Below are 15832 nucleotides of genomic sequence, written 5' to 3' on the forward strand. Positions count from 1 at the left end.
TGGGGGAGAGGGCCTCCTCCTGCTCTCAACCCCGGGACCCAGGCGGTTACCGCCGTTTCAGCCCCCCGCTCCCCCGGAGCGCCCAGGCAGCTGGCAGGAGGGCCGGGCCCGGCCGGAGCCGCGCGTAGACCAGGCCGGCCAGGCCCAGGGGGCGGGCCCGGAGCCTCGGCCTCGCCTGCGCCGGCGCCGCGCCGCGCCCGCCGCTTCCCGGCCGCTCGCTCGGGGCGGCCTCTCGGGGCCCGGAGCTCTGCCGGGCGAGCGCCGCCACCATGCTGCAGAAGCGGGAGAAAGTGCTGCTCCTGAGGACCTTCCAGGGCCGGACGCTGCGGATCGTGCGGGAGCATTACCTGCGGCCCAGCGTGCCCTGCAACAGCCCGCTCTGCCCGCAGCCCGCCGCCTGCCGCAACGGTCAGGGGCCCGGCGGGAGCCAGGGCGGCCGGGCGGGAGCGAGGGGGGCCGGGCGGGAGCGAGGGGAGCCGAGGCGGGAGTGAGGGGAGCGGAGGGCGGCCGGGCGGGAGCGAGGGGGGCCGAGGCCGGGCGGGAGCGAGGGGAGCGGAGGGCGGCGGGGCCGGGGCCGAGCGCCCGCCGTGAGGAGGAAGGGCACGGCCTGGAGGCGGAGCGCGAGGCCGCGGAGGCGCCCGCCCGCAGGCATTACCTCCGGCCCGACTGCGGGTCAGGAGCGAGGGGCCGGCGGCTTCAGAGCCGCAGAGACGCCCCTCGTCCGCTGCTTCTGGGCTCCCCACACGGGACTCCCCGACTGCTCCGCTCCATAACATGGAAGGGCCGGGAGACGGACGCCCCCCTAGCCCCGAGGCCCGGTGATTTGCCTTCCGAGGGGCTTGTGGGCTCAGGAACCTGCCCCCTCTTGCGCCCCAGGACCGTGTGGTGGTGACTGGGGAGTTCCTGAGCTGTTGGCCCCGCAGTGAGAGGCGGGGCGCGAGCCGGCGGCGTCATTTTACGTTGCTTTGCTCCGCACAAATATTCTGACCTGCCGGCACCGATGCCTCAGACGTTTATCCAGTGGACACCCTCTTCACTGCAGGATTTGTGAATAATCTGGGCCCTCGTTGTACAGGAAGGTCGTGGGGAAGTTAGATTTGGGACTGCTGTGCATTAGACCTTCCCTACTTGGTTTCTAGGCTGCAGGGTGACCAGTTTATCGAGGAAGATTACTGGTTCTCTTCCCTCTGGTGGGAGATGAGCGTGGGGGTCCTTTTCAGCGAATATTTGGAATCCTCAGCTTATGTTAAGGTGAACGTTTTAGTTACAGCTTGGCTAACCAGCTCTCTGAGACACGGGCAGGGTGGAAACGCTACCGCTGCCCTTGCTTGCACTGAGCATCTTTTCTGGTCAATTCAGTCTTTTTGGTCTTTGGAGACTCCTGAGCATGTTCACCAACTTGAGACAGAGACTTGAAATAGCTGGGCGAAACAAGTGGTTAACATGTATATTTTGGGGTGCCCCATTTGAATGTGCGTATGTCAGTGAGTTAACGCAGAAATATTCAGGTTGTTCTGAAGATTTGCTTGTTTGTTTTAAAAAATCAGTCATCTCCTTCTTCCCTGGCAACACCGTAAACAACATTGAGCTTTTATTTATCGCAGCTTCGGAAAAATGACGGTGCTGAATCTACCTGAACTTTGTGCCTCTACCAAAGTAGATTTATCTTGTCTTTAAAAAACTTCACCGTGTAGTAAGATTGGAAGTGATTTTGCACACTAGGGCACCATAACGTTGAAATAATCCAGGTTTGCAAATGTTGTCTAATCTCTTACGTTTTGAATTATGCTTCAGATGGGAAACTCTTGTCTAGTGATGTGACTCATTACGTGATCCCAGATTGGAAAATTGTTCAAGATTACCTGGAGATCCTTGAGTTTCCTGAATTAAAGGGAATTATTTTCATGCAAACGGCTTGTCAAGCTGTGCAGCATCAAAGAGGCCGGAGGTATCTGGTTTTCATTATTTATTTATTTATTTATGGCATAGATTTTTGTTTCCCCCTTAGAAAAAGCCCCTTGTTGGATGGAGAGGGGAGGAATTCATTACTTTGTCAGAAGAGACTTTTTGAACTAATTTGGTATTCTCTTTGCTAGTGAGGAATGCAGTAACATTATTTTATATTTCTGCTTCAACACCTGGCCAAAAGATCTGACTGTAGATCAATAAACTGCAGTGTCCCCAGTATGTGGGTATTTAAGATTCTTGGCTTTTGGTTTGCATTTTTATAGTAGCCGAGTTATTGCTGATTTCTTGTTGATAACGCATTTTACGTAATCTTATTTATAGACATATTGTTTCAGAAGCTTACTTTTTTTTCCCTTGGGAAAAAGAGTACTTTATTTTTAAATTTTAGACTCCTTTATTGTGGATGCAAATTGTACTTGTAGTGATTTAGTCATTGAAACCAGAATTAACTTGTTTTATTTTTAGATTACCAGTATAACTACCAACCATAGTAGTTGTATTTGCTAAACAAAAGATTTCTGATTGAAATGAGTCTAAAATGCTTGCCTTGTGCCTAAATGAATAACAGTTGTTCACCTTTTAAACAAGTACAGTCGCCCCTCGGTATCAGTGGGGGATTGGTTCCAGGACCACGGAACCAATCCAAACTGTGGATCAAAAACATAGTACCTACATGTAAAATCCGCGGTTGGTTGAATCCGCGGATGCGGAACCTGCGGATACGGAGGGCCGACTGTACTCTAAAAAATGGTTCTGCTTCATTTAACATTGGGAAAGATTTATGATTTGAACTTAAAGACTGTATGAAAACAGCATATTAGAATTATATATTCAACCTCTTAACACCCCAGGTTATTTAAACAACAGAAACTATGTGTTCATTCTTTTTTAAATGTTGTGGTTTTTTAAGGTAGCAAAAGATGAAGTATGTTTATTTGTATATGAAAATGATAAGTTGTCCTTATTATGTGCTCAGTTCAAAAAAATGTGCGTTTTTCTAGATTGTGTGCAGGTTTTTCAGGTAGAATATTTTTAAATGAGCTTGAAGTTGATTTTGTTCAGACACAAAGATATAGATGTTTATACACATCCAGGTTTAAATGCTGCTCCAAATGTCGTATTTCAATTTCTGCTACTAAAATCAATTTGTTGTTATCATTCTGATTGCTAACACACTGCCGAGCCTTTTCAACTTCTGTTTTCTAAAATATTTTTAATATTAAGGAGTGTTTTAAAAGCCAGTTCCTGGGACATTCAAAAGCAAAGAATTGGAATTTAAATGTTTTTTTCTCCTGAACATTTCAAAAGTACTTAACTTGATGAAAAACTATTGATTTTCCATTGCTTTACCTTGTCTCTGAATACATTAAATGTAAAAACAAAAGATGAGGAGTTATGAAATAGGCGCATATGATAACACGCTGTTTTTCCTATTTGGTAAGCACTTTTTGAGCTCCTAGTTCCTTCTGGAGTACAGAAAGAAGTCTTAGTCTCTCTCTCAACAAACCTGTTGTCTTGTTTGGGTTAGATGCAAGAAGCAAGAAGGTAATTATGACACACCTTGGACACACGCAAGATCGTTTAATGTGGGTTATGCAAAGTGCACGAGTAAATATGGGGTGTGGGGATTAGGCCAGAAAGCCCTGTGAAGCAAATAGGTTTGGGATTGGTCTTAAAGCAGGATGAACATGATTGGTAAAGAGGCAGAAGAGGCAGGAAAAGGGATCGGGCAAGTTTGGGACGTGGTGCTTTGTTTACCTGCTAAGCAACCAGCTGGTGTATTCAGGTTGAAACGGCTAAATGACCAAAGTATAACCTGCACCCTAGAAAGTATTGTATATGGAAAGCTAACTTTAGAATTGATGATAGCTGTTGACTATATAACATCCAGGAGGTTTGCTTTATTGATTTGGACTCCGTAAGTGTTAAGTGTAAGTAATTTGACTTCTTATCTTTAACCAAGTGTGGCCTAGCAGAGGCTCTGTGGTGTTTTGCTTCATTTTGGGAAAACATTTTGTTTTGTTTTTCAGTTCTTCCTTGGAGATTTTTGAGATGCTAGTAAATAATTCCTTCTATTTGATATGCTTTTAGGAACATTATTGCTTAGGAAAGCTTTGTCAGTTAAAAATACCTCATCTGGTCTAGTGTCTGGTATAAGGATGCCTTGACCCCCTCCTGAGTTCCTTTGTGTAGCTTCACAGTCTCAACAATTCGTGCCTCAGTTTCTCAGTATATAACATAAGATTTGAATCATAGAATATCATATTTGGAGAGGATCTAAGAGGTCAGCATGAGCTAACTCCCCATCCAATACATCAGTGTTACTCAACATGAGTAATGTTATCAGCTTTGTTTCTAAAAAAAAAAAATTCTCATGGACACCCAGTGGTAATTTAAATTATTTTATTTTATTGTTACTTAAATATATTTAAACATAAATCTAGGTATAAGTCCTCATGCTTAAGTATTTAATACAACTCTAAAATCAAATCGGACCTTCAAATTAAACAAACAAAGCTTCAAAATCAGAAAACTGCAAATGAACATTAAAGTGACGGATAACATTGTTTTACTGAAACGAAATAACCAGAGTTGGGTTTAACAATAGGAAGACATAGCTTCTAATCTGGTTCTGTCTTGAATGTGATTTTGTATTTTGATTTCAATAATATCAATACAGAGAAGGCCTGTTCTCATAAGTGTATTGTACAAAACAGTATGAAAAACATCAAGTTGTTGATTTTTCAGGATGATCACACATTCTGCCATCCAACAATCCTCAAATGCTTATTTAATGAGGGGTCACTTGATAACTCTGTCAGGCTGTCTTGTCCACCTCATGCATTCATGTATTCAGGTGTTTGTTTGTGTATTCAATGAATATGTATTGAGAGACTATTTGTGCCGGAAGCTGTGCGGGCACTGAGGATACACTGGTGGACAGAAGCAGATGGTCTTGGGAGGAGACAGGCAGTGATCAGGTAATCACACAAGGAGTTGGAGATGAAGGACAGGTACGCAGCTCCAGGAGAGCCCAAACTAGTCAGGGAGGTGAGGAAAGGCTTTCCTGAGGGAGCTGCCTCTACTGAGCTGTCAGGGATGGGTAGGTGTAAACCAGGCAAAGAAAGGAGAAAAGCTTTCCAGGTGAGGAAACTGCTGTGCAAGGTCATGGGGAGGGAAAGTGGTATGCTAGGACCTGAAAGAAGGCCCTGGACTGGATGACAGGCCTTATGGGCCTCAGCGGGGTCAGTGAAAGGTTTTCAGAAGGGTGGGATAACATGATCAGATTCCTGTTTTGAAAAGATTACTGGGCCAGTGGAGAAGAGGCATAGAGAAAAGAAGAGAGGGGGCTATTGCTTTAGTTCAGATGAGAGATGTTGATAGCTTAGAGACGGAGAGAAATAGACATTTCCAAGAGCTATTTAGTAGGTAAAATCTATAGAACTTCTTAAGTATATGACCAAGAGAATTGAAAACACGCTCACACAAAAACTTGTACACGAAGGCTCATAGCAGCTCTATTCATAATAGCCAAAAAAATGGAAACAACCCAAATGTTCGTCAGCCGATAATGGTTACACAAAATGTGTTTATCCATATGATGAAATAGTATTCAATCGTAAAAGCAGTTGAAGTACTGATACATGCTACAACATGGATGAACTTCAAAAATATTATGCTAAGTTGAAGAAGCTAGACACGCAAAAAAAGTCATATATTGTATGATTCCATTTATATGAAATGTCCAGAACAGGTAAATCCAAGACACAGAAAATAGGTTAGTGGTTGCCAGGGGCTGGGAGTCAGGGGAAATGGGGAGTGACTGCTTAATGGGTATAAGTTTCTTTTTGGAGTGATGAAATGTTCTGGAATTACATAGTGGTAATGGTTGCATAACTCTGTGACTATACTAACATCCGTTAAATTATATGTTTTAAAAGGGTGAATTTTATGGTATGTGAATTATATCTCAAGAAAGCTGTTATTTTTTAAAAATCTATAGAACTTGATGATGGATGTAGATAAGTCAGGTGAGGGAGAAGGTAGTGTCAAGGATAAAGGTTTCTGGCTTATGTAACTGGATAGAGAGGGAACTCTGGACGAGGTCTAAAGGGGAGGGGGGAGAGGTCATGAGTTTGAGGTGTCTTTGAGGCTTCCAAGAGGGCGGGCACTGACACCCAATGGCATTACAGTTAGAAGGTGGTCATTCAGCTTGTCCAAAATATACTCCATTAAAAATGTTTTAAGATTATCACATAATATAAATGGAAACATAAACTTTTAAAATTCTTGTAGAAAACTCAAGGACCTCTGAAAGTAAGTTTACGAGACCCTACCAGGGCTCTGCGAAAACTGGTTGAAGAAATGCATCATTGAAAACAGATCTCACTTCTTGTAGGTCTCCCTGCTGGTTGTGGGCCACCCACTCTTATCCCCAGAGAGTACCGTCAGCGGGGGAAGGGATGTTGCATCTGTAGCTAAGGCCACCACTGAATAAAAATAGCAAAAAAATCAATCTAAAGAAGGTATGTTTAGCTGTCCCCCTAAGAAATTGTTTGAAATGTTTAGATAATGGAAATTTGGAAAACACTTAAGCCGGTTCAGGGAAACGAGTTTTTCTGAAATACTGGAATTTAAAAATTAAGATAATTTGATGGTACTTGACTCTCTGAAACTGTCCTTCTCCTATCATTTAGGCCAAACTTGTTCAAGTCACCATGATGTTCTTTGCTGGCTCCATGCAAGATACTCATATATCTAATTCCATCATATGCACCACCAACCCTGACTAGCAAAAAATATGACCGTATTGTATATATGCACTATTAAATTATGGCCATAAGCCCACATGCCTATAAGACAACCCGACTGTCACACGCAGAGTGATTCGCTGTTCTCTCCTGTGTTCCCCATTAATATTCTGTGCCGTTTGCTCATTTGTTTTATCTGGCGATAGGGAGCTGACAAATGGAAGCACACACTAAAGTCTAAGGAAAATATAGGGCAGTGGGCTTAAAATGGAGAAAATTCTTTTTGTTAAGTTATATATTTTTCTAAACATTGGGAAGGATTGTCATTACTCATTTGGTGGTAAACCCCCTGGCTCTGGCTGGTGGGACATCAGTTTTTGGGGAGGAGAGGATTTGAGAATCCCTGGGTCTGAAGTGCGGGTGTGATAACAAATGCAGTGATGGATATGAAGCCCAGCAAGAGAGTCACTGGATTCTGAAAATGCCAGGGTTTGTTCTGAGACACTATTGTCTTGTGTTTGGATCACTGTTGTCCCAGAGGGTTGTGAGTTCGTTTATTCATCTGGAAAACGTTTGTTGAGTACCTGCTGTCGGTTAAGCACCAAAGATACAAAGATGACGCATACTGTCTGCTGTCTTGAACATTCTGTCCCTTCCCTTCTGTCCTCCCTTGGGCCTTTGTCTAGCTAACTCTCGTTCATCCTTCAGGTCTTGGATGTCACCTCCTCCCAGATGCCTTACCCATCCCTCCCGTGTTCTTGTCAAACCTCGCACTTTTCCTTTCGTGGCACTTATCCCACTGAAATGAGTGGTTCTTTTTTTTTGTTTTATTTTGTTTTGTCAGTTAATATAGCAATTTTTTAAAATTGTGGGAAAATACATATAACATAAAATTTACCATTTTAAGCCTTTTTCAGTGTACGATTCAATGGCATTGAGTACATTGACATTGTTGTGCAACCATCACACCATCCATCTCCAGAACTTTTTTCTTCTTCCTAAACTGAAACTCTACACCCATTAAACACTAACTCCCCATTTCCCCCTCCTCCAGCCTCTGGCAGCCATCATTCTACTTTCTATCTCTATGAATTTGACTCCTGTAGGTACCTCATAAGAGTGGAATCATACAGTATTTGTCCTTTTCTGACTGGCTTATTTCACTTAGCATGCCATCTTCGAGGTTCATCCATGTTGTAGCATGTGTCAGGACTTCCTTCTTTTTTAAGGCTGAGTATTGCATTGTATGTATACACCACATTTTATTTATCCATTCAACTGTCGATAGACACTTAGGTTGCTTCCACCTTTTGGCTATTGTGAATAGTGTTGCTATGACCTTTGTGGACAAATATCTTTTGGAGACCCTGCTTTCAATTCTTTGGAGTCTGTGCTCAGAAGTGGGCTTGCTGGGTCATATGGTAGTTCTAGTTTTGATTTTTTTGAAGAATGGGTGGTTCTATTGTGTTCACCATGAGCAGGACTGCTGCAGACGAAGGGCAGCAGTGGGATGTCTGGGTGGTGTCCCCTGAGGGCATTCAATGGAGCAAAAGACCTGGCACATAGAAGGAGAGCAGCAAATATTTGCTGAGTGAAGGATGTTTAGTGAGGGAGATCATTTGTAAACAAATAGCTGCGCTAAGTTCCGGTGCTTTGTTAGGGGTCTAGAAAATGTGATGGGCCATAAAAGGAGCAAAAGCTATGGAGGATAGGATCGGGAAAAACAGGCAATGTTTTTTCAGTGTTTTCTCTGAAATAGTAAATTATAGATGTTTATGAAGCCTCTTCTAAAATATTTTTTATTTCTTGACAAATAAGTGCTGATTTAAAAAAATTCACACATGACAGAAATGTGTAAAGCAGAAAGTCTTTGCCTTACTGGAGGCATTCACCATTAACAGGTTGGTGTAGGCCCTTCTATGTATAGTCTAAGGGGGTTTAAAAATGATTTTAAGTGTATCTTGTGAAGGTGGGAAAATTACCAATTTAGTACGTTCTAGGCATTTTGGGGCAGGGCACAGCTTTTGTTTACACAAGTGGAATTCTATTAAGTAAAGCTGCCATTCACAGAAATGAAACTGAATCCTTTTGTCTATTAGGAAATTTTATAAGTTGCTATTACTTGATGATTCTTTTGAAGATGGCTCAAAATTAGAATTACTATGAAAATAAAATCAGCATTTCTTGTTTTCTAATGAGCCATTGGGACAACACAGTTATTGGTGGTTAGCATTTATTTAGAGAAGATAAATTGGAGAGTTCTGCCTTTGCTTTAATGAAAAGACTCATTTTTTTAAATCCATAGAGGTAGGTTGGAAGTGGGAATGGAAGGGCACAAATTTTGTTATATTAAATGCCGGTCATCTACCTTGAATGATTGATATGTTAATTTAACATCTGGTTTAATGTCAATCCATTTTTAAATAAAAAATTGACTTCCTTGAAAATAACTGTGAATATTTTCTGTATTTCATATCACCTAGACTATTAAAAAGCACCTTCTTAGAAACTGACCCATATGAGACTTCATATTTGATTTGCAACTTTGGCTGGCATTACTGGAAGCGTCTCCTGATGGGAAGAAACCGAAACTTTCTGTTAGTTATCTAACAGATGAAGCTAGCCCTCATTCATGTAAATGTGGTGGCTGTGTAAATAAAATTCACAGATAAATCCCCAAACTTGTTTACCTTACACGTCCTTTTCTAAGGCTGCCCGCAAAAAGTAAAACATACTAATGCCTAATGCCATTAATAGAACAAAATGAGGTATAAAAAATAAAATGCTAACCTCTGTGTCCTCTGTGAGCCTTTGAAGAGGGGGCTATGGGGGTCAGGGTCTATAATTACACAATAAAGGGCCAGAAGTCTCGGAAGGGGAAAGGGGAGGGAAGGGGTTGATTGATCCACAAACTAGTTAATGAGGCCCTGCCCAAACACATTCTAGCAGGCAAAATTGAGAAACAGCAGCCTGGTAGAACTGCACACACTGAAGCCAACATAAATAAATGTTTCTCAAGTTTTAAATAATCAATCTTTTGCTCTAAAATGCCTCATCTTTTGTGATCCTTAGCAAGAGCTGGCAGTAGATGAGTACCTGCTATGTTAGATTTATTTTTCTCCTCTGTGTCACAGACAGTATAACAAATTGCGAAACCTCCTGAAGGATGCGCGTCATGATTGCATTCTCTTTGCTAATGAATTCCAGCAGTACTGCTATCTCCCTCGGGAAAGGGGAGAATCCCTGGAAAAGTGGCAGACCAGGTATGGCACTGAATTGCTGTGAGTTTTCACATGGTCATCTTCTTAACTTTCTTTATCATTGGCTATTTGGGAGTTGATCTAAGGCATATGCTAAAGCAAATCAACAGTTACTCTGGAACCATGATTAATACTGAAATGCTTAATGTGTCAATATTTTAGATATGATATTTGCATACATAATTGATATATTTTAGAAATTGTAATTAGGGAGATATAGGTACCCAGAGTAAGTTTGCCCCAGACCCTAACAGCTAACAGGATCATTCCAGTGATATAGAAATCATAACTTTTTTTTTCCAAGGTATGCCTTTTTAATTTTTTTATTTTTTATTTTTTTTACTTTTTGATGGCTAATTTTTACTTACTGAGATCACCAGTGTTTTTTTTTTTTTTAGAAGTCATAACTTTAATGCTTGTGTGTGTGTTTGGGATAGGAGGGTCCTACTTTTAAGACAAGATCATTTCAGTTTTTCTGGTATAGGTTGCTCTAATATCCCACCAATCTTATTAAACTGAAACTGGTAGGTTAATTCTGATAGAGCAGTTTAGGAAGAGCAGTGTTATAGTTTAGATCCACCTAAAAGCGGAGCCTGAAGCAAGGACTTGGATGTGGGTTGTTTATGTGGGAGGCGATTCCCAGAAGCAGGAGTGAGGAGGTGGGGAGAATGAGACAGAGGAGAGAGAGCAGTAAAGGATGTGTTCCTGCTGTGGGAAACTAAGGCCCAGGCCTGCTGAGAACCTCTGAGAAGCCGTGGAGTGTGCCTCAGGAGTCACCTCCAAGGACAGAGGCTAGGGCATTTAGTTAGTACACCCCCTTTAGCTGAGGGTCCTTCCCCAGAGGTGTTAATTCTGCTAAGTGAGCCCTTGAGGCGGGATGGAGCTGCCCACCCAGCTGTAGCTAAAGTCAGAGGTGAGCCCAGGGTACAGGTGCTGGGCACCGATAGCCTCTGCTACACTCTTCTGTAGAGGGCAAAAGAGACCTTAAGCTTTAAAATGTCTTATCCATATAAAACATTTAAATCATCTTTTTCCTTGTAATTCTTTATCTGTATAGCCATTAAATATTTAATTTCTCTAAAGCAAAATAAGTGTTGATACATTCTGAGTCCTTAATTATAGTTCCCAGGTTCCCACAGGGCTCAGTACCAGAAAGGAAAAAGCAAATCTTTCTCTAGATTGGGTCACATGTGAGTACTCAGAATGATCACACTAACTGCACAGCCTGGCACATAGTAAGTACTCAGTATATGTTGGCTGAATTTTCTTTTTTAAGTTTAGAACTCAAGGAACCCTATATAGCATCTTAATCTGCAGAAGGGGAAAGAGAGAAATTGACTGTCCAACTTTTACACTTCACCGGGAACATAATCCAGTCTTGAACGCACATCTCCAGACCTAGACTCTGTTTTCTAATTCAGATTCTGTTAGGAAGATTTTCGGACATTTCTTGTGATTCCTTATCAGATCTTGTTTGATTATGATTTTCAGCTACTTGCAACCTGGTATTTCTCTTAGCCAAAGACTTGTTTCTTCATCTTTTCAGCCTCACATAGCTTAGCTTGTCATCTGTGTGGTGCTGCGTGGCTCAACCCTCCAATTAAAAGGTGTTAAAAGATGGCAGAGCCTCATGGTTTCTTGGCCATGTCAAGAAATGAAAGAGGTTGCTGTGGTGGTTGGATTTCTTAGGGAAAAAGAGATGTCAAGTGCTTTCTGATTCATCTTCGTATCACCTAGAGTACCCAACCCAGGGCACATTTATGACGGGTGCTCAGGGAGTATTTGTTGATTGAATGAATGAATGGTTGTCTGTATAAACCAAAGGATAGCCTATTAAAAGCCAGGTGTGGAGTTCTGAACAATAGCTTGTGTTTGTCTGCCTTGGGAGGGCTCACATGCCCTTTGTTTTTCTAGGAGCATCTACAATGCAGCCGTTTGGTACTATCACCACTGCCAGGATAGGATGCCAATCGTTATGGTGACAGAAGATGAAGAGGCAATTCAGCAGTATGGAAGCGAAACAGAAGGAGTATTTGTGATTTCTTTCAAGGTATTTCTAGCTGTTATGTGTATAAATGTGTGTGTGTTCATTTCCTGAGTACTTCCCATAAGGCTTTAGATCGCTTTGGCAATACAGCAAAGGGAAAATAAAGAATGAAGGAAGACTTCAAGAAGTTCCATGTCTTTGTTATTCCCCAACTAATTAATCTTGACTTTAGCAAATTTGGGCAAACTCCCTGTGACTGTATGGCCCACAGCATCCAAGACTTCAGCCCAATAAGCTCCCATTGACAGTAAACTCATGTTTATAGTTATAACAATAACAATATTAGTAATGATTATGATAGGTTGAATCTTATAAAATTGCCAGTATTCTGTTGTTTTTGACCTACAAAATGGCAATTTTACATGGTTCCACCTAATAGTAATAGCCACTGTTTATCTTTGCCAGGACTTTTCTAAGTGTATTATTTCATTTAATTCTTGCAACAACCTTATGAGGTAGGTGTTATCATCCCCATTTCATTGGTGAAAAAACTAAAGCACAGAAAGGGTAAGCAACTTACCCAAGATCACATGGGTAGAAAGTGGTAAAACTGGCATTAGAACCCAGGCAGTCTGACTCCAAAGCTCTTAACCACCGTGCTTCCTGCCTCCCAAATTATGTTTCTGAATACCACAAAACACAGCTGTAAAGGCCAGTCTTGTTTTTTCGCTGTTCCTCCTTCTTTCCTACTTGTGAATGTGCATGGGGTTAAGAGGGATAAAGGAAGGGGTGAGATTTGGTATTACTTATGTGAAGGCTGTCGGATCAGCTTGGTGTACAGGTCATAGACAGGAGCAGCATTGTCGGTGACAGTTACTTGGGCTGTCTTAGCAACACAGTTCTCCTATTCTTAGGTAGCTTTTGGGAGAGTAGGATGACTGTTAACCTCTCAATAGATTACTGATCTCTTCTGTCTGCCCAGTTGGTCGATCAAGTTCCAATGGTTGATATCATTTTTTGATTCAGAAACTAGAATGAGGCCTTCCATTACCCTGTCAGTTTACAGAAAGTCTGGTTGGATTTTGCATTGTAGATTCTAAAAGGGTTCCCAGGTGCATGTATTGCTAAAGATTTGCCAATAGAATTTTCTTGGCCCTGCTATAAAAAAGTGTTCTGGCATGCGAGAGAATTCCAGGGGCACTGGATATTAATGGCAGTGTCACTTGTGTTTTCTGTTGCAATACATCATGTCTTGTTCTTGCAGAGGACAGTTGACTAAAATTACATTTTTCTACTTTTTGTGAAAATTACTTTTCTTTGTAGCCCAGTAGCATAGTACAGTTTTATTTTGTACAGGGCTTCCTAAGCAAACTGTGTGATCAGGGGCTTCATAGAGGTGAATGATAGCAGAAAAAAAGAACTACTGTGAGATTCAGATGAGAGGGAAGCCCAAAACTTCCTGTGGAGACTTGAAGTTAGATGGGGAAGAGGAAAGACAACAAATCCCTCTTGAAGAGGTGGTTCTTAGTGGCAAAATTTGGTGTTGATAAGTGGTAAGTGACCAGAATTGGGGTACTGATGTTAGCACAGACAGAAGTTCTGGAAGGACTAGGGAAAGAAGGGAAGCAGTTTGAACAGAACCCTGAAATTAGTGGGAGAAATGCTGAAGTTGACAATAAGGATAATTTATTTTCTTTTTAATTTGAGAAAAGAGAATGCGCTAGACTCTACCTTAGACTTAAAGTTGAGTTAAAATCTCACATAAATCTGACTTTATTCAGTGAGAGTCACCCATCTGAGGGAGTGTACTCTGGACACAGGAAGTAGATGTAGCACAGCCAACCTCACCACACCATCCTCTTGTGGGCAGTCGCCTTGGTGTTTTGTCTAGGGCCTCTCTGAAAGAATTACGCCAAGAGGTGCAATAACATTCAGTGATAGTCTACTTGGAGGGGAACCTGACCACTTGTTTCCAAGTTTTGCTTCATACCAGGTCATCACACTAATAGCAACATCAAGTGTCACCTACATGAGGAGGGTTACTACGTCTGTGGATAGTAACAAAAAAAGACTCGGTCCTCTGGGAGCTTATGAGGAGGAGAAAGCCTAATACAAAGAATAGAAACATCTTTACTTTCCCCTCATTGCTCATTTGACATTGCCAGTGGGTTGGAACATTTCTTTATATACTACTCTTTGCCATTTTTATGTGCCTATCAAATTTTCCTATAAATTTCAAACATTTCTGGTAGGAAAAAAAAAGACAAGAATGCAGGGGCCAACCCCATGGCCTAGTTGGTCAGTTCGATGTGCTCCACTTAAGCGGCCCTGGTTCGGTTCCCGGGCGTGGACATACACCACCCATCAGCGGCCATGTTGTAGCAGCAACCCACATACAAAATAGAGGAAGATTGGCAACAGATATTAGCTCAGGGTGAATCTTCCTCAGAAAAAAAAAAGACAAGAATGCACACGTAGGAGCTTTTCCTCTCCATTTACTGTAGGCCATTGTCTAACAATGAGATACGTGTAAAGACAGGCAGATGACATGTGCGTGGACATGCGTGTGTGTGTGTGTGTGTGTGTGTGTTTGTGGAGAGAGAGGGAGATTTGAAAGTGCAGAGTAATCAGGGAGATGGAAGTGTTCCGCAGTAGGGGCAGCCTCCCTGGCGTTCATTTGGTAAGGCTTCAGGGATTCATGAGATGGTAGAAAATGAACCAGTAGCCTGAGGCTTGGGAAGGTAATGCTCACTTAAGACCCCTTCAAAACTGCATGCCAACAGTTCCTGTTCAGGATTTTTTGTAATACAACTATAATGACCATGTTTCTCTTTTGCTTTTATTAAATTCAGAATTATCTGGACAATTTTTGGCTTGACTTAAAGGCAGCCCACGAGCTTTATGATTCTATCCTTCAGTCTCGACGGGAAAGAGAAAATGAGAGTCAGGAGAGCCATGGGAAGGAGTACCCAGAACATCTTCCCCTGGAAGTGTTAGAAGCCGGCATTAAATCTGGACGCTACATCCAGGTGAGGTGATGATGAAGAATCGGCATCAGGCCCAGCCAGTATGTTTTCTTCTCTTCTTTTCTTGCCTCCTGTCACAGCCTCTAATTTCAAAGGTTGTAAACAAGACGGGCGTGAGTAAGCGAGGGCTGTTGACGTTTAAGGTGATTTGAGAGTTGTTCTTCCTGTAGACATTGCTGTCTGGTTTGGAGCTACTCTGTAATGTTCTTAATTGGGTTACATATTGAGCATCACACAAGTAGCCTCGTAAATGCCTCCTGTCGCTGGGAAAGAGAATATATTTTTGAATCAAGGTATGAAGTTTTGGCAAAATTGTAAAATTGGTAAAATTTGCTTCTTCACTCCTTTGCCATTTTCCTGCTCCTTTCAAGAGCCATTTTGTGGTCCCCCAGGACCCAGAACCCAGATGCTGTCAGGGGCTTGAGAAGGAGTCAGATAAAATTATTATTCAGATTTCAACAGATATTTACATACACTCATTTGTCTGTGTGTGTGTCTGCGCAGTGTTATTGCATGCATAGATTTGTGTATCCACCACCATAATCAAGATACAGAACTGTTCCATCATGGATTTACATTTTTAACCAGCAACTCAGATGGTTTGTATGCCGACCAAAGTTTGAGAACACCACACTAAAGTCCCTCCCTAAAGTGTGGGTATTTTAAATGAGTCTACCTAGAGCGGCTTCCAACTTGGTGGTAAAGTTTACGGTGTTCCTGGGAGGATATTTTGAGGAAGAAGATTTTTTTAAAGGCCACTCATCACTTAGGTAAGATAAATCCTGGCACTTTCAGTGCTAGGTATAGCTAAGAGTAGTTCAAAATGATGGTATGTTCTCT

At 42.0% G+C, this 15832-nt stretch overlaps 1 protein-coding gene across 2 annotated transcripts in view; it reads left to right on the forward strand.

Moving 5' to 3' along the window:
• Positions 1-213: 213 nt before the first annotated feature.
• The window catches only part of DIS3L (DIS3 like exosome 3'-5' exoribonuclease), a 31194-nt gene continuing 15575 nt past the window's right edge, over positions 214-15832 (forward strand). For both annotated transcript variants that reach the window (XM_058541899.1, XM_058541900.1), the window contains exons 1-5: positions 214-408; positions 1795-1948; positions 9854-9982; positions 11894-12029; positions 14819-14995. In XM_058541899.1, the coding sequence (XP_058397882.1) occupies positions 270-408; positions 1795-1948; positions 9854-9982; positions 11894-12029; positions 14819-14995 (735 nt within the window). In that variant the 5' untranslated portion in view covers positions 214-269. The remainder of the gene's footprint in view (positions 409-1794; positions 1949-9853; positions 9983-11893; positions 12030-14818; positions 14996-15832) is intronic.

This window comes from Diceros bicornis, chromosome 5, assembly GCF_020826845.1.
Source record: "Diceros bicornis minor isolate mBicDic1 chromosome 5, mDicBic1.mat.cur, whole genome shotgun sequence".
In the NCBI taxonomy this organism is placed as follows: domain Eukaryota; kingdom Metazoa; phylum Chordata; class Mammalia; order Perissodactyla; family Rhinocerotidae; genus Diceros; species Diceros bicornis.